General features: G+C 38.6%; 1 protein-coding gene across 3 annotated transcripts in view; it reads right to left on the minus strand.

The window, feature by feature from the left end:
* Positions 1-1,863: 1,863 nt before the first annotated feature.
* LOC130248239 (myoD family inhibitor domain-containing protein-like) overlaps positions 1,864-25,571 on the minus strand; it is a 66,330-nt gene continuing 42,622 nt past the window's right edge. Inside the window, exons 4-6 of one of the 3 annotated variants that reach the window (XR_008839618.1) lie at positions 13,870-15,133; positions 11,242-11,370; positions 1,864-7,444 (exon numbers count right to left, since the gene is read on the minus strand). Coding sequence is in view for 1 of the 3 variants with exons in the window: in XM_056481843.1 (XP_056337818.1) it covers positions 11,297-11,370 (74 nt within the window). In the remaining 2 variants the exon portion in view is untranslated. Of the gene's footprint in view, positions 7,445-10,787; positions 11,371-13,869; positions 15,134-25,571 lie in introns of those variants that run through there. The other 2 variants (XR_008839619.1, XM_056481843.1) reach the window with 2 other exon arrangements.

Genomic DNA, 25,571 nt, shown 5'->3' on the forward strand with positions numbered 1-25,571 from the left:
AGTCAGTATTTTTTGTGTCAATAATCAGATGGTTTTAGAGGAGATACATTTTTTTAAAATGCAGCTGAATCATATAAATAGTTCTGTTGCTTTCTCACAGGTGCCTAAGCTTTGGCAAGACAAGAACCTTAATCACTAGTTCATTCCTTGTACTTAGTTAGACAGTCTAATCTACTCTCACTTTTGAAAATCTCTTTTAAACCACTGTTCCCTGACTCAGGGTTTTCTTATTAGTGTTGCAGAGTGATTTTAGAGCACTAAGCAGATATAATTACATTATGATGCAAAAAACTCACTAAAACTTAGTTGGCCAAATGTCAGGGAAAACTTCCTGGTAATTAACTCATTTTTGATTATCAAATAATTCCTCATTGGAGGAAATGGGAAGATCAGTTCTTGGGACTAGTTTGTCATGAGACTAAGAAATAAATTATATAGTAGGTTACTACTCCCTCTAACTTCAGTGATACACCAGTTACAGTTCAAAACTGAGCTTCAGTGCAAAGTTCTGTAGAAGCATTTGAACTCTAAAGATTTTACAGTGATCTCTGAAAGAAACCAGACTATAGCAGAATGAAGAACAGAGATTTTTCTCCAAGCCAATTTTCCCAAAGTGAGGGTTTTATTACTGTCTTGTCATCAGCTCCTTCTTTATTTAAATCAGAAATTAATGGCTTATCAAAATTACTTGAAGTCCTTAGGGGTCCATGTGGCTGAACATGCTGCCAGAATAGCTATTGAAACTCTGAGGAGGTTAAATTAACTGATGACAAAGATTTCAGACAGTGACTGTCTGAGTACACTGTCTCTCTGGTCTCCATGCAACCATAATTTGTCTCCTCCCAAAAAACAGTAAATAATACCCAAGTGATTACAAATATAGCTGTAGTCTATGCACCTATCAGATATAAAGGAATGAAGGATATGGGAGTTATTATAGAAGGGGAAAATTTTCTTATCTGTACTCTAAGGGTAGAGTGAAAACCTAGACATGCTGTGTGAGTGTCCCCTAAGCCCTGACATGGTCTTTCATCACTTTCTCAACTCCTGTAGCTGCTGGCTGGTTATGCCAGACTTCCTTCCTGGGTATTTTTAACCTCCCTCAGAGTGGCCAGTTGAATCCCTTGGCTGGGATGAGGTTCCCATCCCACAGCAGCCCAGTGAGGAAGTGATGAGCTCTCCCTCAGCAGCACTCACAGATTTTGCAGGAAAGTGGTATTTTTCTTTTGCAATGCTGCCTCCAGCAGTCTGGATCAGTGCATTAAAGCACAACTTCCATGACCCTGGCAGCACACCCAAAGAGGTTTGTGAAGTCATGAGAACCAGAAAGTTTTGTGGAAGAGACTGAACAAACATCTCTTGGGAGCTCTTGAGGTCACACTGATCCTCTCTTGATGTGGGTGGTCACTGAAGACCCATTGTCACACAGACAATGCTCTCTCAAGTGCCTTTCATATTCCACATTTTGAAATTCCCTGATACTTGTGTAAAAATACAGTCAAAAAAGACCAGGATAACACTGAAAGCAGAACTGAATCTATACAACCATTCTCCTGTGGAGTAAAAAAACCAGTCCAACCTTGAGCCAGCCTCTGCTTCTGGGGAACAAAGTGCAAGGTCTAGGAATTAAGGGTCATGGGTATGGACTGTCTTCTGCTAATAGATTGCTAAAATCATGTAGTGTTTGTGTTCTGAGGGCATCTTTCTGCTGAAATGATGAAACTGGATGTAAAATTGGCTTTATGCTATACCACTAGATGGCAAACTGGCAGTGTGATTCACTCCAGACTGCCTATCACAGACATCTCTGATTAGGCATTATTGCAAAGCATGCATCTGTATGCAAATGAACAGAGGCTTGATGATAAAGAATGAAGAATACTTCAACTTCCACAGTATTTGTGATATTTTAAGTCTGGACAACGTGGATCTTATGGGAATCATTAAAGATTTCTTGGGCAAAGGGTTCACATGGCCTTTCCTTTCCCTTTTAATCTCCCAAAGCTGGGGCTAAGCACAGATGAGTGTCAGACAACACTGTAGTGGCTTCATGTGGGAATAAGCCTGGAACAGGACTATCACAAAGCCCTGGAAAAGGGGCTGTTCCTCCAGACTGAGACCTGTGGAAGTGCTTCAGGTGTGCAGTCAGATTCTTTCCTGTGTATACATTTTGTAGAGGCACTCAGACTTTCTAGCAGTCTGTACTTAATCAGAGTAAAACTTCATTATTTATTAAACATTATCAATGTACAAACATTTATTTCAAATCTAACATACCCAGGAGCAGCTGCAAGGAAAGAAACATTATTTATCATTTCATTTCTTCTTTGCCATACACCAGCCAGCACTTGTGATTAAAGCTGTTGGAGAATCATATAAATTGGCCTTCAAAGAACTTTTTTATAATAAATCCAAGAAAATGTTGTCTCTGTACCTCTGGCCATGGAACTGGAGGGGTAGTTGCCCCATTTGCCTTTGGGATCAGGAGCAGCTATGGGAACAAGCATGACAGGGTTTGCAGGTTTCTGCCATTGAAATTACTGCTGCTGCTCTCTCTGCCTTCCTACAGAGGTCTGCAGGGGTAGAGCAAATTTTTAAAAGTACTTTAAAGAGAGGGGAAAGGCACAAAAAAGTCTCCCAAGTGCTCCTTGGAGCAAAAAGTCTTTTCCCCACTGCTAAAGTGAAGTCACCTAAGGATGTTACTGATAATGGTTGGTTTTCCAGCTCAGAAAATCTCTCAAGTTGCAGAAAAAGCACTGAAATTGCAAAATGCTCTGTAATGCTACTAAGATGTATGGAAAATAAGTGAGACAAATAAGTGCCCATTCAAGCCAAAATGCAGCCATGTAGTGGCTTAAGGACCAAACAGAAGTGTATGCTGGGAGAGATGCAAGTCACTTGACTTGCTTGGACATATTTAGTCCCTTGCATTAGTTTTATATAAGAAGATGATTATGAAATCAGGAATTTCCTTGAACACAAGTGAGGATCTGAAAACTATGGACAAAGAAGTTTTGCTTTCCTTTGCACCAGAGAGCACTCCCCTTTTCATAGCTCCCAGCCTGTTTTTTCCATAACCATCAGACCCAAAGACTTCCTGAGCTCCCTCAGGGCCACAGCTATGAACAAATCCTTTTTGGGTTCTTGCCTGATGCCAGCTGACAGAAACAGCAGTTAATCCCCAATTTTTATTCTAATTACAAACTCCTGCACTAACCCCAGTGCCCATGTGCCTCAGCATCTGTCCAGGCTTCTGTACAGTGCTGTTTTTAGGGACTAATTTCCTTAATTTTAGCTGTCATCAAACAGACCAAGACCTCTTTTTGCAGGACAGGGTTTGAGAAGTGTTTGTCTCAGGAAAGAATCCTATCCCCAGTGTTCTCAAGTTGCCCTATGGCTCTTTTCATAACAGCAAATTAAAATGTACTGTATTATCATTGTTGTTGATAAAATTATTATTAGTTTTGGAAGTACTTATTTCTATTTTTATTTTATTTATATCTGGAAGATCCAGGGAAAAGCAACAGATATGTACACAAGTTTTTTGGTACATAACTTTATGTTTTGATCTATAGCAGTATTTGGAGTGCAAGAAAACTGCTTAGAAGTCACAGCACTTGCTTGTAATGCATTTTTTATGCTTAGCCTGTGTATTTTGGTCTTAAATCATTGAGACTAGGTCTCACACTGTAGAAAAAACGTTTTTATCATGTCTTCTATTGTGTAGCATAAGTACCTAAAGTGTTGAATTCACCAGGTGCCAAAGGCTGTTCTGGGCAGCTCCCATTGCCTACTTTTCCTAAGCTTGAGCTCTGGGAGGGGAAGGCTACAAGGGGGCACATGGGATATGGCACATGGGACAATGGTCAGAGTTTGAAGAAACAACACCACAGTTCACCTCTGCCTGCAGCCAGCAGAAGCAGTTGTTCCAGTAATCTTTGCCCTCTTCCCTTTGCACCTGTTCTCAGTCCTGTGTTTTGCTCCCATCCCTTTCTTTTCAGTAACTGAAGCACCTAAGGCTCTGCCAGGCACCTGCTCACAACCTCTGAGGCAATAAAATCACTATTTAATGCATTTTTGAGAGAGCACTGGAGCTGACCCACGTTGTCACATACACACAAATAGCAGGCTGCATTAACCAAGCTTCAGCTACAGTTCTGAAAACAATGTGATTATAACAGCTTTAAAAGACAGGACAGTCTGTAATTAGCAGAGGGCTTTTCCTGGTAATTACATTAACCTTTAGTTGAATGTTACTCAACCCATCACAGTGTTATTTTTATGGTCCCCTACCCAAGTGTGCCTCTGTAGGATTGTGAACCCGTCTCGGTCAGTGGAAAATTCCACATCTTTGCCTTTATCCTGCAAGGGCCTGGCTTTGGTCGAGTGCCACCCTGGCTGTGCCTGTAACGTTTTACAAACAATGACCTCGGTGCCTGGAGGGAATCCAGCCCTGATAGTAGCATTTGCAGCCATTCTTTCCTTGTGCAATGAATGAAGAATGAAAAATGCAGCTATTCACGGAAGCAGCTTTGTCTGATAGTAATGACCTGGGTACTAATCTAGCAGTTTGTCACACGATATGTTCTGTATATTGTTATTTCCCGTAGTGTTTGTTTGCCTCTGTGTTTTGAAAGTACAGAACTGCATAAAGTATTCAACAGAACTCTGGATGTTCAGAGAAAACAGGGGCCATGTCTGTAACAGAAAACAACTAAGCTGGATAAATAGGCAAACATTCCTCATAAAAATCCAATTAAGAGATTATCTGCAGAAATACACAGAAGTTCATGAGAGGTGGTCTGGCACTACAGATTCTTCCTTTGCTCATTTAATCTGATTAAGTTCATTCCATATAACTGTAGTCTATGGTGCAGTAAAATACTGCTGTAACTTAGCTTTAGTCCAGGTACTAGTTAAAATTTCATGAGTGTGCTTATTAAAACAGAGTATTACTATCTCAGCTGAATGATCCAAATATGAGAAATGTTATTTTTATTAAAAGTAAAAGTAGAAGAGATAAACCTTTGTAAAATTTTGTCTGGTTTTCTTTCACAATTAGTAAAATTATAATCCTGATGCAGATCTCTGAGCAAGAGAAAGGAATATCAACTGAAATACTCCTGTAAGCTGCTGAGAATAGAAGCAATCCCAGGTGATTCACATCACCAAGGTTTGGGGACATTCTCTGATTTATCTAGACCTCAGTTGCCTACCAGATAAATGGGCCTATATCCTCCTTTTCCCCAGCCTACTCTTGGGACAGCAAGTTATTTGGCTATAGACCTCTGGGTTGGGTTCTTGGCATAACTTCCATGGGCCAGCATAACCCTTTGATAGCTTTGTCAAAATAAAAAAGGGGATTCTCCATAATGTTCATACCAACACCATTCTGTCCCTGTTTTATCTCTGTTTTTTGGAAGTCTCCCATTCTAGGTGTGTAATATGTTCCTTCTGGAAGCCCAGGTGGCCCATTCCTGGCACCCAGAGCTGAATATAGAGGTTCAAATGCTGAGAGGGGATGGAAAGATGGGCAGTTGCACACCAAATTGGGGGTTCCTCTGAAAACTAGGGTACAGGGACTGTGAAAAGTGATGCACCTGGTCACCACCTACTTCAATTCTCAGCACAACCAAGGACTTCTGTCACACAGTCACTTAGTTCATGAAAAAAAAATTCCTCTTTTATTAATGGATTCCAGTAGTGATAGTATTCCTTCTCTACTAACTTTTGTTCCTTGGCTAATTCATTCTTTGGCATTGCATCTACTTTTTCTTCAACTGAATGGATATTTTAGTTAAGTGTCCGTCTTTTATTAATATTCTTTATCTTTTTTTTAACCTGTAATTTGAAGTCTTCCTGGATGCCTTCAAAATTGATTATAAATAATTCCTATTTTCTCCATTCAGTGCTTAGCATCTTTCAAAGTGACAGAAATATGGCAATTGAAGGTGTAGTATCTCTATCTCCCATAGTATGGTAGGCTGAAGAAAACATGATGATTTATGAGTGGAAGTTATGTCACCTAATAGCAGACCCTGAAGTCAATTTCTAAGTTCATGTTTACTGGGGAGAATTGGGCACTTCTAGAGGATGAGTCAACTCTGCTGTACTAGATGATTTGCATCCTAAAAATACTTACCTTTTAATGACTGTGAAAGGAGTCTGGATGAGTAGTTTACAGCCATCTTCATCATGGACATCCAGAACTGACTAACATGAATTCCATGCTGAATATCCTGAGTTCCAGAAATTTCAGGAACCCACCTACTCTTGGAATGTAGGAAGAGCTATAACGCAATCCAAAAATCTCAAGTTATTCAGCAGCTTTTGCAAATATTTTTCTTACTAACAAGTCACAAACTCAAAATCTTCTGCTCCAAACTTCTGATGATCTCAACACTTAAAAGCTGCAGTATGGCAGTTCTTCCTGCTGTGCACATCTCAAGATGGAAAGGACCTTCTACTGCCTTACTGTCTGAGACAAAATTGCCATTCCAGGCTATCATGACTACATGGTACAGCACTGGAAAACTCTGGGGGTGTCCAGGTCACAGGATGGATGATAGCTTCCTTCTGGAGAACTTATATCCTGCCTTTCTGCAAACTGATTGTTTTCTCCACCAACTGGTTATGTAGACAGGTGTTCTCTGAGTTTTACTTCCAGAGGAAACCCCTCCAGAGTCAACAGAAAGAAGTAGAATTCTACAGACACCAAGTCAGAGTGTCCAAATAACAGTCCCTTCTAGTGCCCTCACTTGGTCTTTCCCAGACTCTGGATGGAGGGTGAGCAGATTAGCACCCTGAGGCTGAAGGTGGTTTCACATCTCTGTGGGAAAAGGTCCTTGAAACAGGAGTATGTTCCATTTATTAGTGTTTGTGTCTTCCAAACCAGAGTCCCAGACCTCTGTAGCCCTTGTCTCAGCTGTTGTCTAGAGCAAAAGAGCAAGAGTGAGCTCTCATCAACAGCTGTGAGCAGAACCAGAATGAGCAGTAGTAACTTGCCACCTAAATCTTCCATCACTGGAGAAACAGTCTTCATATGGTGAAATTCTGCTTCCATTTGATGAAGTCTGAACCATTTTAGAAGGGTTTTGATGAAGGTTGTGTCTTTCCCACCAGCGTATTTAATCAGATCATTTTTCAAAATTAAAATACTTCAAATTAGCTGAAGGTTAGATCAGGTAGATAGATAAAGCACTTTAATTTCTCACAAATGCTTTCTCATAAGAAAAAATTTGAATTCACAGTACACAGATTAAAATCTGGAATTTCCAAAGCAGATATAAATTAATCAGTGATGCTGCTAATTACTTCTTTAATATTCTTCCAGAATTTGATAGAAAAGTTTACATGTAGTTTCTATATTTATATGAAAATGGCAAATCTTCACCCTCAGCAACAGCACAGAAAGCCACCAGAAGACCAGAGGTTGGCAGGGATTCTGTGAAATACCACAGGATATACACTGTTAGATCAACAACAGTTGCAAGGCTGGGGACATGGTGTTGTGATATCCCTCATTTCCTATCTCTACAAAGGCTTTCTTGTGACTGTAAAGGGCATCAGACTTCATGGTTTATATATAACACCATGCATAAATAACAGCACATCTAGAAAAGGGCATTCATGAGATAAATTTGGGCCTGACAGAGCAACAGGAAATTATTTCAGATAGATTTGGCTGATAATAATAAATCTTCACATGAGGTCCATATGAGGTCTCTTGTCTTTTCCCTTCAACTCTTTTAGAAGTAGGAAAATATTATGTTCTAACCTCTAACACTGCCTGGAGTAAATGGAGTTCTAACACAAATGCCTACTTTCATTTTGTTCTCAAATTTGTTTTTCTTTTAGCTTCAAAATAGCATGGAAGTTGCCCCAGAGCACCACAGTTTCATCTAGTTTTTTAAATGTAAAAAAACATTTTAGTCATTTTACCACTCAGGAAATTTACATCAAGATCATAAAATCAATATCATTTTTCCACTTAATAGTCACAGGGATACAAAATTCATCTCCAGTGATATGTTTGACTTCTGGTCAAAAAGATTAAAAACCTTTTTCTACAGGTCCTAGTTGTTCAAGCCATGTCATGGAGCACTAAAATTTTAGAGCCTTGTTTAAAATCCAGTATCACTACTGGCTCTGGTTAATTTTCAAAACTTAGTCACCATCTGTTATGACAACAAAGGACACAGTAAAAATATTATTTTAATTTTTTTCAAACCTTTTAAGAGATTAGCATTAGGATGTAAATTATTTTGTAGTCCCCAGAATGCTGTACGTCACTACTAAAATAGAAATTGATCATGAGAGGTCTTACTACTTATAGGAAGAAACATTATTTGATTGTCAGTAGATTTTAAAACACAGATATCCTCTTTAAGACATCATACAATCATCATACACTTGTGGTGGCTCTCCAGCTTTTTGTTTGGTGCTACATGGCCCATGTAAAAACACTTGTGACTCTTTAAACAAGAGTTTAATCAGACAGGTTTGTTATATCCTTGTTCAGTTCCAAGGTCTCAGCTCTCAGTTTGGTCTTGCAGCACATTTCAGTTTCAGTGCCAGGGCTGCCCAGGTGCCATGCAGCACAGGTGAGCCAAGCCAGAACTGTCTGTGTCTGCTCACAGCTGTTATCTCATATGTAGCAGGGCTTCCAACAAGAATTTCATGTGGAAAACACATGTATCAAAAACTATCTGTTAAAATCAAAACTCGAGTGATTTATTTCTCCCACTCCCCTCCCCTAGGAAATTTCTAACTTGGCATTATAATTATCTTTGATGATAACTTAAAAATAAGGATTCCATTTTGTTGTGCATAGTTGGGTATTTAATGTCAGTCTCTTTTTCAATGGAGCGATTTTTTTGCAAAGGGAAGACTTACTACTGAAAATGTTAGTGAAAAAATATTATTAATTTTTTAATATATATTTTTGAAGATTTTTTCACAGTTCTAAGAAATAAAGAAATAAAATTTAATAGAATAAAATTATAATTATGGTGATTTCATAAAAGGAAGATTCAAAATCCAGAAACCATATTAAAAAGCTGAGTAGGGATCAACTTCAAAGGTCCTTAGATACTACTGACTAAGAAATTAGTTAAAACAGTCGTTTTCATGTCTTGTACTGAAACTTATCTACTGCAAAGCCCTTGCTCAAAACCACCAAAGTTCTCACAGTTTTGTCTGCTTTTGCTCCCAGTCACATTTTTATGTGTGTGGTCATATTTGATACACCATATGGCAGGTATTGCACAACTCCTGGTGGACAGCAGGAGCAGGAAGGAGCCCTTGGGACCTTGGAGGCAGCAGAGCAAGGACCATGGCAGTGGGAGGAAGGGCTTTGTAGACTCCCAGTGTTGGAAACACCACCAGCACAGCAGCCAAGTTGTAGGTGCCCACACAGGCATGTGCTAAATGGAACCTTATCTCTCTGTTGTACCACAAACAAATTTTGCCCTTTATCTGTATTTTCATCTCCATGCTAGGACTCATGCAGCTCTTTTACAAAGAAAATCCTTGGATAGGATTCAGATTCAAGCTGCTTATTTTTTTTTTTTTTTTTTTTTTTTTTTACTTCCAGACAAAGCCTTTTTAGAAGTGTGCAGACATTGCACAAGAATTCTTTGTACTATGTAACTAGGCAGCATCTGCACTTCAGGCAGACTATGAGAATGTAACTCTCTAGCACCCAAAAATGAGATTAGGGTGCTACCATCACCTTTGGGAAATCAGACCACAATTACACCCTAGGTCTTGAATGTATATGTCAGCTGAATTAGATAAATAATTTTAGATAAAAAAAAAAATTTGCATATACCTGGCTGAGTAAGTTGTACAGTCCAAAGCCAAACAAGGTAAACAGAGATTAACTATTTCTAGTTTGGATAGTCCAAAGTTTGCATGCTTTAATTGCCTCCTGCTAAATGTATAATGTGAAGCTGTCAGTCCATCATGTGTCATTGCATTCCTGGTATGGGGCTTGATACAGAATGGACAAGCAGCATCTCCATTGAATTTAATCTTACTGCATTTTCTCATTTAAGATGGAACCTCTCAGAAACCTGAAGGTAAGAAGCAGTACAAAAAGGCTTAAATGCATCAATAAAACAATGATGTGCCCCAGCAATAGGCCTCCTCTCTGACCATGCAGCCACCTGCTACATGTTGTTATGACAGCAACAGCAAAGGAAAATGTCAGAAGAGCCTCAAAACTACCTCTGTGTCCATATCCTCAGCATGTGCCATTAGCCTGATAATCAATGTATCAGTAAATTTTATCACTCAGCAAGTAAAGCTTTTGAAACATTACAGAGAGTGAGGTGGTGGTGGTTCAGACAGAAAGCCATGTATGCTGTGTCTTCCTATCACATGAAAGACAGCAGTCTGTTGCTTTTTTTTTGTTACATTTTTACAAACCAACAGGTTTTTAATGGGTTTGCACAAGTACAAACCAGGTTTTTCATGTGTTTCTGAAAATTTTCTTGTTCTTTTCCAAGTCACGTGATAATTAAATGTCACAGGAATGTCTCAGAAGTATTGAATTCAAAAGTCATGGAAAGATTAGAAAGGGCAACTGTTCCTTTAACCAAGTTTTCACTTCCTGTAAATCACTTTACTATAATTTTAGCAATTTAAATTAAAAGAGATTCAACATTTTTGTTTTAAAAAACAACAATTCCTTTATTGTCAAAATACCTCAGCTCTTCCAGCTAGGTGATAGGCTATGTCTTCATGTATTTGTTAAATTAAAGCCACAAAGAACAGCTGTATATACAGAAAATATCATCTTACCTTTGATAAAAGACAAGTTTCCCAGAAAATTATCCAGTCATGAAGGTAGCAATAAATGTGGAATTCCTCACTTCCTGTGACAGATCTATCCCAATAGTGCACAACAATATAAATGTGTCTCTGGCATTAAAGGTTCTTATTGGATACAGGAAACAATTTTTCCCTACCGGATCAGAAATGGAGCAAGTTCCCTAGGGAAGCTGTGCTTTCCATCCACTCAGATTTTATGACCTGAGTGGATAAAACTCTGACCAACCTGGTCTGAGATCAGAGGTGATGCTGCTTTCAGTAGGAGGCTGGACTGGTGACTTCTGAGCACCCTTCCATTCTGAATTATCCTGTGATCTTATGACACTATAATCCCAACATTAATTTCTCTGTCTCCAATTTACAGGCACTGGTCTTAATTAGGTCTTTGTCATCTACTAGGCTTACCTCTGCTGAATTACATCTCATTGGAGTGCTCACCCTCTGGCCACCAAGGATTTTCTCACTCCTGGCTCTGCAGCAGGAGATCTCCAGGCTCCCAGGCTGCCTGTTGGTGAACTTTGGGAAAGCTCTCACCTGCATCACAAAACAGACCAGAGCTACAGACCTTCTTCACTGCCTGCTAGGTAGAATAACACAAATAAATTTTACTAAAAAAGCACATCACAATTTCCAGGCTGCCCTGTGCCTGGCTGCAGCAGCTAATTGCAATAAAATATTTGATAATACTGTCTAATTATTAAAGAAATTCAGATATCAAAGCTAATTCAGATACAGGATTAAGAATAAGGCATTCTTCAAGATGTGATGGACAATTATGATAATACATGGCTTGCTTTCATATTAAAATAGAAATGGTGAGTAAGTTTTGAAATTAAGATGGTAGAGTTGTGTATCACATGGAATTAAATTATATATATTTCAGATCCTTTTCTTAAAAATTGCAACAGAATTCAAAATAAGGGATTTCTTTCAATTAAGAAGCTAGAAAAAATCATAGTAGAAAAAGTGGGAAAAATATGAGAAAAGTTAATATGTTCTCTTTTATCTGTAACAGACATTCTTTAATGTTTTGGAGACAGCAGTTAGGCTAAGTACATTAAATCTAGTGTTTAATAAGATTTTTAAGAAGTTAGGAAGTCTGGAAAGAGATAAATAAGTCTAGACAAAATATCCCTCTTTAATGTGGTTATCCTTGCCACCTTTTAAGGATGTGACTTGTAGTGACCAAGCTCTGTAACGATTTCAGCGTGATACAGAGCATCATTTGAATGAAAGAACTCAATTGTTTGAACTTTGGGCTGTATAATAGTCCCTTTCATAGTGAAAGTATGTTGAATGCATTGAAATTAGTTTCAAGAGAGAAATTGTCTCTGTTCCCTTCTTTTTTTCCTATTAATTTTAGACCTGGAGATTCTCCTATGGTATTCAGGAAACTCCACTCAGAAAATGGGAAAAAAATCTGACCACATTTAAAATACATCCTGTAGTCAATGCATTGCTACTACTTTGATAACTACAGTGTTAACATCTGCATTTCCTGCTGAGAGTTTGTGCTATTACAAGGCACAGATCTTCAGTGTAAAGTTTTACATTTCAGTCATAGAGAAGCAAGAAGTAGAGTTGCTATACATCACCCAGGATGTATCAACATATCCAGGATGGATCAACAGTGCTGTAGAAAGAGAAAGTTGATAAACCTTTGCCAGAAGATATGGATCAAAATCTGATCAGTGAAACTCTAGGTTAAGTAAATATGAAAGAGAATTTATTAGTCTGCTCCTTCCCACTCTATTTCAGTGGTGTGATCCATCATTTCAAAAGTAGCACCATCATTATTTTGGAAATCTGACTCCTCCATTGGATTTTAGGCTCAATATCACATTCCCAGTTAACAACACAGTGTTTACCTGGCTAGATCTTTTTAAAAGTCGTGTGGATCTCCTAGATCAGAATGACAAATCTTCCTGTTCTTCACTTGTAGCTTTAGTGTATGAACTGAAAAAAGACTTGAGGGAGAAGGGTTGGAATAAGGCTATCATATGGGGACAAGATTCTGCTCTTAGTTTTTCACCATCTCTTTAAAATATTTTCAGGATACAGCAGACAAACACGATTTCATACAGAAAATGCTGATTCAAACCAGACAGAAAACACACCCCTTTCTGTTACCATGGGTACACTTGAAGAGCTTTTTGCTTCCTGTAGTTTTACAATACACACCACTGACACCACAATGCAAAGAGCAAAAGATAATAGAAGAAAGAGCAGCTACTGTGGGCATGCCATCAAGACATGAAGCCCTACCACCCCAATACCCTAAAATCCGCAAACAACCCCAGCAACAATAGTTTGTCCCTAAATGGTAAGCTTAAAAGGTCACTATTAAAAACAGGAAAACAATCTTCAATATGTAGTGAATCAGAGCATATTTCATAGATGAAATCAACCATATGCTGATTCCTAAAAGGTTGAACTTAAAAAGAAAATACAGAATATGTAATAAAATATAAACCACAAGAAGTTTATTAAAACAAGAGCACAATGCAAAAATTAACTGTTTGGAAGGGAAAGGGGGGAACAGCAGTCAAAAATTATAGCTGGAAAGGGTTCTCCTTCAAATTTGAATGGAAAAGCAAATTTCATTGCTAAATTTCTTATATTATTTATGCATAAGTCAAAAATAATGAAAAGCGAAGGGATCTTCAACTACATTTTCTTTATCAATGCTACTCCTGAACACCCTAACAGAAAAATGCCTTCTTGTTTTGACCACACTAACTCAGCCACAGTTTCCTCCAGCAGACTTATTTTATCCTTCCACACCCCCCATTTTCACAACTCAGAGCTTAAACTTTGAAACCTTTATTCACACTGAATGGCTTTAAGTAATCATACTTATTTTGTGTGAGCCTTCAAGAAGGAAGCTCTGTGTCAACTAAGGTTTTTAAAACTGGCCATGCATGAAAAATTCTTTTGTGGAACCAAGTCATTAGGCCATATCTCATCACGTACCAACAAGACTGTCAATTCATTTATGTTTTCACAGATGTTTTCCAGTTGTCTCATACTTACCCTCCAAACTTTATTTCAGAGCTCCATCACAAAATGAAGTCCATAGATACAAAGCAAGGTGTCATTTATTTTCAGTATGGATATTGAAGACGCTAAAGACTATGTCAAAAAGCACAGAATTAGGGAAAACATATTATTTAAAATTGTTTGTCAAAATTTAAAAAAAAATAAAGATCTGAAATACAAGAAAGGGTCATATTCACTGCCTAGAAAGGACCCTTGGCATTTCAAATGCAAGAAAGCAACTGTCTATCTTCAGCAGGTGCTCTGTAAGCTTCTTCTTGGACTGAAAGAGCTGGGAAAGTTAGGTGTTAGTAGTATTTTTTTAATATATATATCAATATCAAGTTCATTGTGGTCATGTGGGCTACATCTACATCAGTCCTATAGGCTCCAGCTATAGGGTCCAGCTATAAGGCTGAACCTATAGTTACCCCAGGCCTACAGCCACAAGCCTTCTCTGTTTTAATCCCAGGATTTATGCCCAAACACACACTTATCTTAACGTTAAAATTTCTACTGGCCTCCTAAGAACAAAGTGCATTTCTACCACTCAATATTTTTAAGGAATATATTGAATTTACTGATGGAGTGTCTGATCTTAGCAGAGAAATTCATCCATAGTCTTTCATATTGTCCACTTTCCTTTTTCCAAACCATTATTGGAAAGAAAATTCATCATCATTCACTTTTGCTGGTGTGCTGGTTTCACGTGCTGGGGCGAAGGGGTGGATTCGCCTCAGGGAAAGCTCCATGAGGGTGGGGAGTGGGAGGGGCTCTCCCATCTCTGGGAGCGCCCCCTGTGAGCTGCTGGCACCAATCAGAGAGCTGATTTGGTGATGGACAGCTCGGGAAGCCAATGAAAAGTTATTTCACTTTCACACATCACAGTGGATCAAGTTAAATGCTCTCTTTCTGCTTCCGGCCCCTGGGGAGTGAGGTGGCTCTGGCTGGGGCACTGGCCCCGGCTGGCTCCGGGCTTGGTGGGGGGGCCTGGCCCGGCCGCATGGTCACGGCCCCCGGCCCTGGCCTGGTGGGCCCCGGCTCCGGCTGCATGGCCCTGGCCCTGCTGGCTCGGCTCAGCTCAACTCGCCTCTCCACGTGGCAGAAAAGGCCTCCAGCTGCCCATGTGGTTTTCTTCACGATCTGGATACAGTTTTAACTTCTTAATGCCTGGATACGATTTCCGATCTCCTGAGCTCCCCTGAATGAGAAGGAATAGAGCATGGAGTCCACAGAAGTTAGCGGAATGAAGATAAAGTTCCTGATGGGAAGAGATTGAAAAGATGCAACTGATAAGTAGCTGAAAACCTTTTTGTGGGGCTATGAGGGGATTGTGACTTCACTAAAATTCCTTTAAACTGGGAAATATACTTGGGGAGGTTTGGGGTGCTTGAGAAGAAGACTTTTTGCCTCCGGGAAATTGAGCTCTCTGTTTTGGGACTGGAATATGAACAGACATTTGCTAGAAAAGGAGATGAAGAGAATTTTGTTTCTCAGCAGCCTGCCTTTAAAAGTAGTACCCCATGTGTGCATCATAACCCATAACAAGGCTCTGGAAAGACTGTGTAAATGGGAGGAAAATTCATGTTTCTGTAGGTCCTGGGCAGATGCAGACTGTGAAGGTAAAGACACCCCCTAAGCCATAACTAAAAAAGGGACTTTTCTCTCTTAAGTGAACTGAAATGATTATTTGGGTGGATAACTGACTGAAGTGTTTTCTGTAGGATGTTGTTACGGAATGTGGAATGAAGGGAAGAGGGAATAATCTAGGAATCTTATTCTGAATTCTTTTTTTGTGTGCTATTAATAAATTTCTTCTTGTACCTTTTTAAGTTCTGAGCCTGCCTTGTCTCTACTCCCAAATCCTATCTCTAAAAGAAATAAAATATATTATAATTGGCAAAACCCAAGTCAGTACCGTGACAGCTGGTAAAAAGAATTTTAAATTTTGGCCAAATTTATACAAAACTTCATTCCTTGTACTAAACTGTTTTTGGGAGGGTTCTTATAAAGCTTATAAAGCTTCCTCATTCTTTGTACACCTAATCAATTTCTCAAGATATTTAGATTATTTGTTCAGGTAGGGACATTTCAGAAGTGTTCTATTTGCATCTGTGGTTTTAGACGTGCCCTACAATTTTAGTTCTGCGTTGCATTTTTTTCTCTAAGATGATCAGGAGAAAATCAAAGTAAAGACAGTTTTCAACTGGTACAGCTGGTACCAAATGGATTGTTAGAAGTGATACTTGCTTGACCTCAGTGTTGCACTTTTGCCCTATAAAATTCTAGGAGTCATGGACAGTAACCCAGGCTGGTGAAAAATTCTGTCATCACATAAAAGCAAAAAGCTGACGAGTCATGATATTACAGCACCATGATATTCTCAAGTCTGTACTGATACTCTGAAGGAAAATTTTCAGCAGCATGATTCAACGTAAATAATTCTTTGGCAGAATATTCTGGCTGAATTTGTTCGGTGCTCATGCATGTCAGATGAGAGAAAGAAAACATTTCAACCAGTGGGTGAAATACTAGCTTAGAACAAATACTTATGCAGTCTCAAAAATGGTACATAAAATCTGCTACACAACAGGTAAATCCTTGAAGTTTTACTTGGTTGTAAGACTAGAAGAAGATCAGCCAAATGATTGCATATGGTTCAACAGCTGCTTCCTTTGACCTGCCAAAATCTTTCCTGTTACCACACTATAGGAATCTAGTATTTGTAATTTTAATGAATGAAGAAACTAAAATTGTTGCATTATCAGAACAACAACTACAAAATGTTAAGCACATTTTAGACATATTTATAGATTTTATAGGTAGCGTCTATTTCTGAAGAGGTCAATCTCCAAACCTCCAAAGGAAAAGGCTCCAGTTTGTCTAAGTATTGTTGGGAAAGCTAAAGTTGGAAAGCAACACTGATGTCACAAGTTTCATTTAGAGAAGAGGACAAAGAAAATTCATAGCACTGTCCTGATGGGAAAGAGAGAAAGAAATCACAGACTGTGTCAGAAAATCACTGTGAAAATTGTCTTAGCTTTGTGTTGTGTAACTTCTGCTCCACTCCTCATTTCCTATCAATATGACAGTGTTCTGTTTTACATTCTTCATTTATCATCTTTATTAATAAATTCTGTTCTAAAGTGATCATTAACTAGTGATCAGTCATGTTTTCATGACATCTTGAATTAATCTATTGCTAATTTATCCTTCCTTACAATTGCCATGACTTGGAAAAGGCTTGATTACTTGCTTCTTATAAGTATTTTCTTCAAAATTAGAAATTTGTCTCAGCACAAATGTGAAGTGTGAAATGTAATGTGACAATATGTCCCATCGTACCTTAAGTAAGCGTGAGAGGCAGCTAATTTGGTTTCTTAATTTAAAATGATTTATAGATGTGGATGTCCTTCATCTGGAAGCTGTCACAACTGTGCAGATTAGGCTGGCAATGCTGCATTATCAGGGCACCAATCTTTCAGCTAAGGTAAAAACAAACTGCAGATTTAGACTTAATTAAGAGCTAGCTAAAAATTCACTAGCATTTTTGAAACTTTTGAAATGAGGCAAATTAAAAACTCAGAACTTTTTCAGTTATTTCTATTAAGTTTAAGAATTATTTATGAAAAACAAGAGAAAAAAAAAAGACTATAAAATGTATAGAAAGTTTTCTTTCTGAAATTCAACTTACTCCTTTCAGGTACCTTATTTCTGCTTTCAAGGATCTTTTGATGCACTCTAATACAAAATAAACTAAAACTTTGTTTTAAAAGCAGAACAAAGAGGATAAAATAACAAATTCAGATTCATTTTCTGCTGTCAGAACTTTTGAGATTCCCTAACTCCAGTGGAGAAATTATATCCCAGAAAAATATGCATTTTAAAGGGACAGTGACAGCAAATAGAAACACAAACAAAAAACAACTTTGCAGTCCTAAATAATTATGTCAGAGAATGAAATAATTGATCTCTTCCTCTTACTGGCCTGTTGGAAGGCAAAGTCATTAGGTCATCTTAGAAGAGTAAATTGTCATTTACAGAGCAAAACTTGATAGTTTTTAGGGATGGAAAGTGCATTTAATATTATTGTACAGTTTATAATTATTTCTATGATGAAGCATTTGAAATTTTGAGTTAATATGAGGTTATTATATATATTCAGGAAAAAGAAACTGTCCATACTGTTCAAAGTTATTTTCTGAGGAAGTTCTTCTGAAGTGATTGAAGTGCATGCAGTCCTTTATTAAGCTTTGCCTCAATGTCTGATGGCCTTGAAACTCTTGCACTAACCATTTTACATTCAGAATTTGAAAACCATTTCTTTATTCACTCCTTTTTAGGTTAGGTTTCTTAACCTCTATAGGCTCCTCCTTGCCCCACAAGGGCTTTGGAATAGGAACAACCCTACTCCTTCACTCCCTGGCCTACCACTCATAAACTCATAAAAGAAAATCTTCAAATCTGAGAGTCCTACGAACAACACCCTTCTCTGTAATATTCTCCCATGTATTTCTTGATTTGCAAAATTCATTGTCTGCTGTCAATGACTCAGTAGACGTAGACAGAAAGATACAATTTCAAACTCAAGCTTGTGTACCCTTGGCTTTTCTCTGCAACTTTGTCACTTTTGTCTCTGAGCAGATTCCTAGGAAGATCAGGTTGGGATTGACATTTTAATAGCTGTCTTTCATCGTAAAATTTCACTGAGGATCCATGAGAAATTATCATTACCGGTGGAACTAATAAAGGCCAGAATCTAAGTCCCTAGCTTCAGCTGGGGAAACTACAAAAATACAGATTTCATTCTGATGTAATTGCCAATAAGAAATTAACATTCCTGTAACACTGTCTAGAAATAGTGTAAGACTTCCTCCTGTCTTAAACTGAAGTGCAAAAACTCACACAGATAGTGAAGAACTTCTCTCCTAAGGCAAAAGGCACACATTAACATCAATGAGGTTTTGCACAGCTAAGGGAACAGAGAGGACCCTGCAGGCTACCCTAGTAAATGTTTAGTACCTGTCATGTAGATAATTTCATCCTTCTAATTTAAATCATGTCTAACCCCACCTTTGGTAAACATTCATAAAAATTAATATGGAGGGTACATTATAACATCCAGGATTTTCAGGATCCAAAGTGGAGCCTTGATTTTAAATAAATAAATAAATAAATAAATAAATGAATTTTACCCTGCTTAAGGGTAAAAAAAAATTTTTATCCTTCTTGAGAAGATATATCGCTTGTTAATATTAGGTGAAGCAAAGCTTTCCTTCATTTTGCTTTAATTTATCATTCCTTTGATTGTTGTATGTTTTGTAGCGAAACAAAGAAATTGCAACAGCCACAGCATTTAAGGAATCTTGTCAGAACTTTGAAATTTCTGCAATGTACTGATTTTTATGAGTGACTATCCTCAAGATATCTTGCTCCAGATTCTTAACTATTCAGATAATGAGAAAGACTGGACAAGGTGATTTTTCTGGAAATATTTAGAATCCACTGCACTTTATAAGAATCTTGCAGAAGCAGTCCAGTGACACAGTTCTGTGAATATTTCTTGTGCCCACCATATTTTTTATTATGATTATTTTTTAATATCTCTACCTAAAATGTAACTATTATTCCTTAAAATTTTTATTAAGTATTGCACATCCCTTAAGTCATGCTGAAGGTATTCTCAATGCTTTCCTGAGCAACCATAATGAAATCATTATTATGTTTGTTTATTATATTATCAACAGTGCCTTGTTGTTTCAGGTGATATAGCAGAACAAAAACCTTTAAACAAAAGTTTAAAAAAAGCTCTTCTCCCTCCTTCTTCACTTTCTTTATGTTCTTTCCTCTAGAAGGTAATGAAACTCCTCAAATATCAAGTCTCTAAAAGCTTCTTAACATATTCTACATTTTTTTCTCAGTGATTAATGTCTTAAAGTAAGATAAGAGCGCAGTGAAAATGTTGGCACTGTCCAGAATCATTAGTGTGGTAATTTGGCCTGGCCCAGCTACAAATAACACTTATAGGTAAAAGAGAAGTGAAAAAGTGGGGGAGGCCAACTGCAGCTGCAGCAGCATCACCAGCAGTGCAGGCACTCTGCAAGGAGGATCAGGGGGCAGGAAGTGAGGAAGAGCCCCCATGTAGCATCCACACAGCACAGAGAGGCTGTGGGCAGCAGGAAAAATGGGGAACTGCTATGCTGTGTGGGAATCCTGTGGCAGAAGGCAGCAAGAGAAGCTGTTCTCTTCTCCCACAAGAGAACAAAGCATTTCTGTATGTAAAGCCCAAACAGAAACTGAAACCACAGTTTGAGAATGCTCCAAGATGAAAGAGCCAAATTTACATTTGGAGAGGGAATAAGTCCCAGCAATAAAATCATCAGACTCTAGATAAACAATGTCTGGACTTCAAAAATGTCTTACTTTGCATCCAAAGAAAATAAAAACAGGCCCAAGGCAAAAGAAAAAAAAAAAAAATTAAAAAAAAAAAGGAAAAAAAAATCTTTGTCTTAAAATCACAATCCACTAGAGCAGGTGTTCAATAAACTCTGCAAGTCAAGACAAAGAGATGTTGGAAGGTGATGCAAGAATTGGAACTAATTATCAGCTTTGTAAGAGATTACAGATAGCATTTCACCATGAAGAACATGGAAAGGAAGATGGCAACAATAGGAATGCTGAAGTCTTCCTATGATTGCAACCCAACAAAAAAGAGCTGAAAGCAGAAATAGTAGAAGAACGTGTCAATACAGTGAAAGCAAATGAACATGTATTTATAGAACATGTCTTAAGGCAGTATAGCACAAGGACTAGTCATTTTAACAGTGAAAGAACTGTTCTTACTGAAAGAACAGATCTTACAAAGTGTGGTTCAGTGGAATGCAGCAGCAAGAGCACACTTAATTGACTCAGAATGGATCTGAAGTTCTTATTTTCACTGAAGGCAAGAGCTGGAGAAAAAGAAGAAGGGGCTATCCAAACTAAGAAAGAACTTAGAACACCTTGTAAAAGGCAGCAAAACTCTCACTAGAATAGATGTGGAAAACATGGTTGATGTCTCCAAGATGTTGTGCCTCGCCCTGAAGGTAAAAACAAGCTGCAGAGATTCTAGCCTTGGGATATCATAGAGAGAAGAAAAAGATGAGGGAGATTTATATTATACTGTCTTAGGTGAGCTGACTTCCAAAGACAACCCTTTCCCTCAACAAATAAAGAAAATGAGGACACTGAGTACTCTGCTTCATAGCTAAGGTAGCTGCCTGGGGTAGCCCAAAAATTTGAATGCCTGCAGTACCTTCCCCCATCTTCCATGGACATGGAGGCTATTCAGATGGCATGGCAAAGGCAGCCCCATCATCATTTTAAAAGAAAGTACTTACAACTTCATGGAGCATTAAGGCCATTCTCAGTGATTTCTTCTGCTGCATTTTGAGATCTACAGCAGGGCTGAGCACATCATAAACAAAGAGGTATCTACTTTCTGGCTCCTGATTGAGCTGAGATTTGACTTAGATGTCAAATTGTTCAGACCATTCAGGAAAACTATTCAGAAATGTAAGAGGTATTATTCTGGGCTTTCCAGGCAAAATGCAAGATACTCCTGGAAATTACTCACCCTGAGAAGTAAGGGAGGAACTGAGCATCCTCATCACACATTTTGGACAAAGCCATCTAAATTCTGCTCAGTCAATTACTAGAATTAGGCCTGATCAAATACACTGAAAGAAAATATATTCAGGTTTCAACTAGATAGAAATGCCAGGACAGATGATCAACATCCATGGGTTATCCACACCTGATGCATCAGCATGGGTCTGATAGGTGAGTTGAGAAAGTAATAGATAGTACTTGTTTTCATTCAGCACTTCCCTTGGGAGACACTGTGCATCTCAAAAAGCAACTGCAGTCTGTGGAAATTCCTGAATCCTTTATCTATTTCCCTGATGTTAGCACCTGTGAGGAACCAAGGTCTGGAAAATGGTGAGGAAAATATTGACTTTCCCAAATTCATTTTGATACGAGGTAAGAAGAAAGCTGGAAAGTGCGCCCAGACCAAACGCCTGCAAAGATATCCCATACCCAGTTCTTCTGACATAATCACTGTTTGTGTCTCAGACATGGTCTGAGTCAGTTCAGCTCCAGATGTTCCACCTGAACCATAAGATTTCTCTGTATTTATATTTTAAACAGCTCAATGTGCTAAAGTTTACATAGATGATGTTTTGATCTTTGTATTTATATAACAAAAAGCATGACAGATGGCTCAGAACAACTTGGGGGAAAAGCCCAGCCTGATGGGTTGATGCTAAATAAACAGGGCAAGAAGTTAAGTTTAGACAAATGAAAGAGAGGAGGAAAAGTTCATATAGTAAGTTATGGAAAGTGAGGTTACTTGTCTCAGGAGTGCTGGAAATAAAGTTTCCTTGAAATGGTAAACACCCCAGAAAAACACATCTAATTAGACTTCAACAGCCTGCAAATACTTCAGGCCAGGAAAGAGCAGGGAGTGAAAGTGATGGCCAAATAACTGAGACGCATTACAGACATGAGCAAGAGGTGAGCATCACTGCACTCACACAGAAAAGAAGGGCATGCTTGTGAATTTATTATGGTAAGTGTAGTCACAAGGCAGGCTCAGGATGAAAATTACAAGTCATAGATCTTTTAGACTGAAGCTGGCTCATGTCCCACTGGTCCAGAACTCAAGCACACTGCTTTGATATCATCCATCAGTACAGCATTTGGACATGGAAGGCAACAGCAGCATTTCTTTTCAAGCAGAACAGGCCTGAAGTGCAGAACATTGTGACTTAGTAAGATTCTATACACATTTTAAACATGGACTGTAGATGTCACTGTGCCATAGGAAGACATGCATTAGCAGTAATTATCCAGTGCAGTAATATTAGGACAGCAGTTTATACAATCTAGCCATCTGAATTTCCAGACTGGATTTCCCCAGCTGCACTGGAGAAGGGGTCTCTGCTCCTGCTGTGGAAAGCAGGCCACTGCCCAGCTGAGACTGCAAAAGCAGGGAAGCCAGCAGGGATGGATGCTGACTTCACACATGCTGTGGGGGCTGGGAGAGCAGCCTCCCCTTTGGCAGCTGGTTAGGGATGCTGCTGTGTAGTACCTGAAGCTTCTGAATAAAGCAGGTTACTCATGGGTGCTTAATGACCAGATACACTATAAACACTGTGTGCTTCAAAGAATTTACTGTCCAAGCAGTCTGATTTCTCCTGACTCAGACACCAAAAAGACCAGGAAATGAAAGATGTTTTTGAGATCTGGAGCCCAGGCAGATTCAGGGTGAACCTCCTCTGCAGTCTGATTGATATGTGTCTACAGCACAAACAGATATTTTTCAACCATTTTGGTGCCAGTACCAATGACACTCCTAGCCAGTTTTGGGGTGTGGAAGTCCCATATCATCTTTGACCTACCTAAGTCTTGCTTATGCTGCAAACCCACAACAGAAGCCCAAAACTCAGAAGAAAACACAACACAAGCTGACTAAACTCAGTCTGCCAGTCTGCTGCTGCCCCTCAGCCTGGGTGAAACCAGCTTTATACCTATGCCAGGGTACTCTGCTGTTCCTGTGGCTGCTGTTTAGATGCAGTGCTAGTGCAATCTAAAGGCATTATAACCATAAGAGTAGTGTCAACTTCATTTAATGTTCATGGGAGTTGAACAGGGAGATGTGTAGACATTTGTAGCCTAGATTTTGTCCAGAATGTGGAGGGGAAAGGCATAAATAGGACAGTTCTATGGAAACTGAGCCTTCACAATATTTTTCAAGTAATTCTAGAGTTCTGCAGTTCTGTAGCTCTGCATCCCTTTATAATGACACTGCACTGACTGGCAGTAATCTTGGATGATTCATTAGCCACACTTTTCTGTCCTGCTATTGACCTGCTGGATTGTAACTGCAGCAGGGCATGTGTGGTCTCCAGAGGGGTTCCACTGTGAAGAAAAAAATCAGAGAAGTGCCTCCCATCCATCTTGGTTGTAATTGTGAGCAGAAGGCTGTGCAAAGTCACACAGACTAAATTTGTTTCCACTGACTCATGGCTGCCTCTGGGAACTCTGAGCAAATGCAGCTGCTGAGCAAACTTTTAAGCTGCTTGGTTGCAGGTTGATCATAATTGCTATCAGAGAGCCAAGGGATGCAGAGCTTTTATGAGGAGTTCATATACAATATGTTTAGTAGCCCAAGGGGGAGATTTCTACCCAGTGATTTTCTCTGCACATCTGTTCACTTACCTCCTTTTTTGCATACCTATTGCTATTACTAAGTCCTATTTCTCATGAAACAAAGAAATAGGGGAATCTGAGCCACAGAATGCCACAGAACCAGATCCCCCTTTGATGCTATGGGAGGAAGAGAATCTAAACTCTATTTGCCTCCTTGTTTGTTTGCCTAGTTGAACCTGTTAGAATCACAGGCAGAACAATTGTTGATCCCAGATTCAGCAGGGCCTTGAAATCAGATTGAAGACTACATTGACTAGTCCTTATATTAGTTAGGGCTATTGTCTTTTTTTTGAAGCCTCAACATGGTGACAGACACTACTCCATCCTTTTGGAACTGAACACAGAACCACGGGGTCGTACCTCTAATGCAATGTCTGCATCTGTACCATTGGTCAGACACATGCTGTGAAACACCACTATGGACCAAAACACACAGGCATGTCAAGAGGGAGAGCCCCTGACAATGTCATTTTTGTTTCTTGTATTATTACAGATGCCATTCACTCTCTTTAATTTTTACTAAATCTGTATGAAACATGGTGGATATGAAACATCACAGAATCATTAAGGTTGGAAAAGACCTCCAAGATCATTGGGCCCCACCTTTGTATGAGTACCACTATGTCAGTATATGTACACCATATAGTAAGTGCTATACACAGTTTCTTGAACACTTACAGGGATGGTTACTCTACCACTTCCCTGGGCAGCCCATTCCAACCCAAACCATTTTATGATTCTATGAAACTATTCTATGAATGTCTAAATTCCTTTACAATGACATTCTTTTTTGCTTGTATTCTGAATAGCAACATAAATCTCTTTAAACAATTTCATGTTTATTAGAAATAACCAGGAGAAATCTCTATCTCTAAACACTGATTAATTTCTCTGTACATATATATATAGCTTCATAACGTCCTTCAACTTCTTTGAAGCAGCTCATAGTTGTTAGCCAAAGTGTGTCACCTTCACACTGCTTCACACCTTCCATTCTAGTAGTTACAAGTCTGGGAACATACTTAACTGGAGTTTACATTTGTACTAGGGTATATAACAGGCACCAGTGAGCATTTTAGTCATGAATTTGTCATTATTAAGTAATTTTAGTTTATGGTTTCTGTAACTTCCTATTGGACTTCCACAGTTTAACTATATTTTCCATATGTGAAAAAAATATTCACCAATAACATTGATATAGAAACTCACCATCCACAGTAAAATGAAAATGAAACTTCTCCTTCAAAGAGAAGCGTAATCTTATGCTGCAATAAGATTGGTAATATTTCCTCTATTTCATGATGCAAATAACTGTCTGTGATTTATAATATCAAAAATTGGAAAAGAATGTAATATTGTACAGTTTCTACTGAGTAGCTCTCTTTTATTTTTGATGCATCACACCAGTTGTGTTTGCATCTTTTGTGCTGGAAAACAGCCATTAT

This window comes from Oenanthe melanoleuca, chromosome 1A (genome assembly GCF_029582105.1).
Source record: "Oenanthe melanoleuca isolate GR-GAL-2019-014 chromosome 1A, OMel1.0, whole genome shotgun sequence".
Taxonomy (NCBI): Eukaryota; Metazoa; Chordata; class Aves; order Passeriformes; family Muscicapidae; genus Oenanthe; species Oenanthe melanoleuca.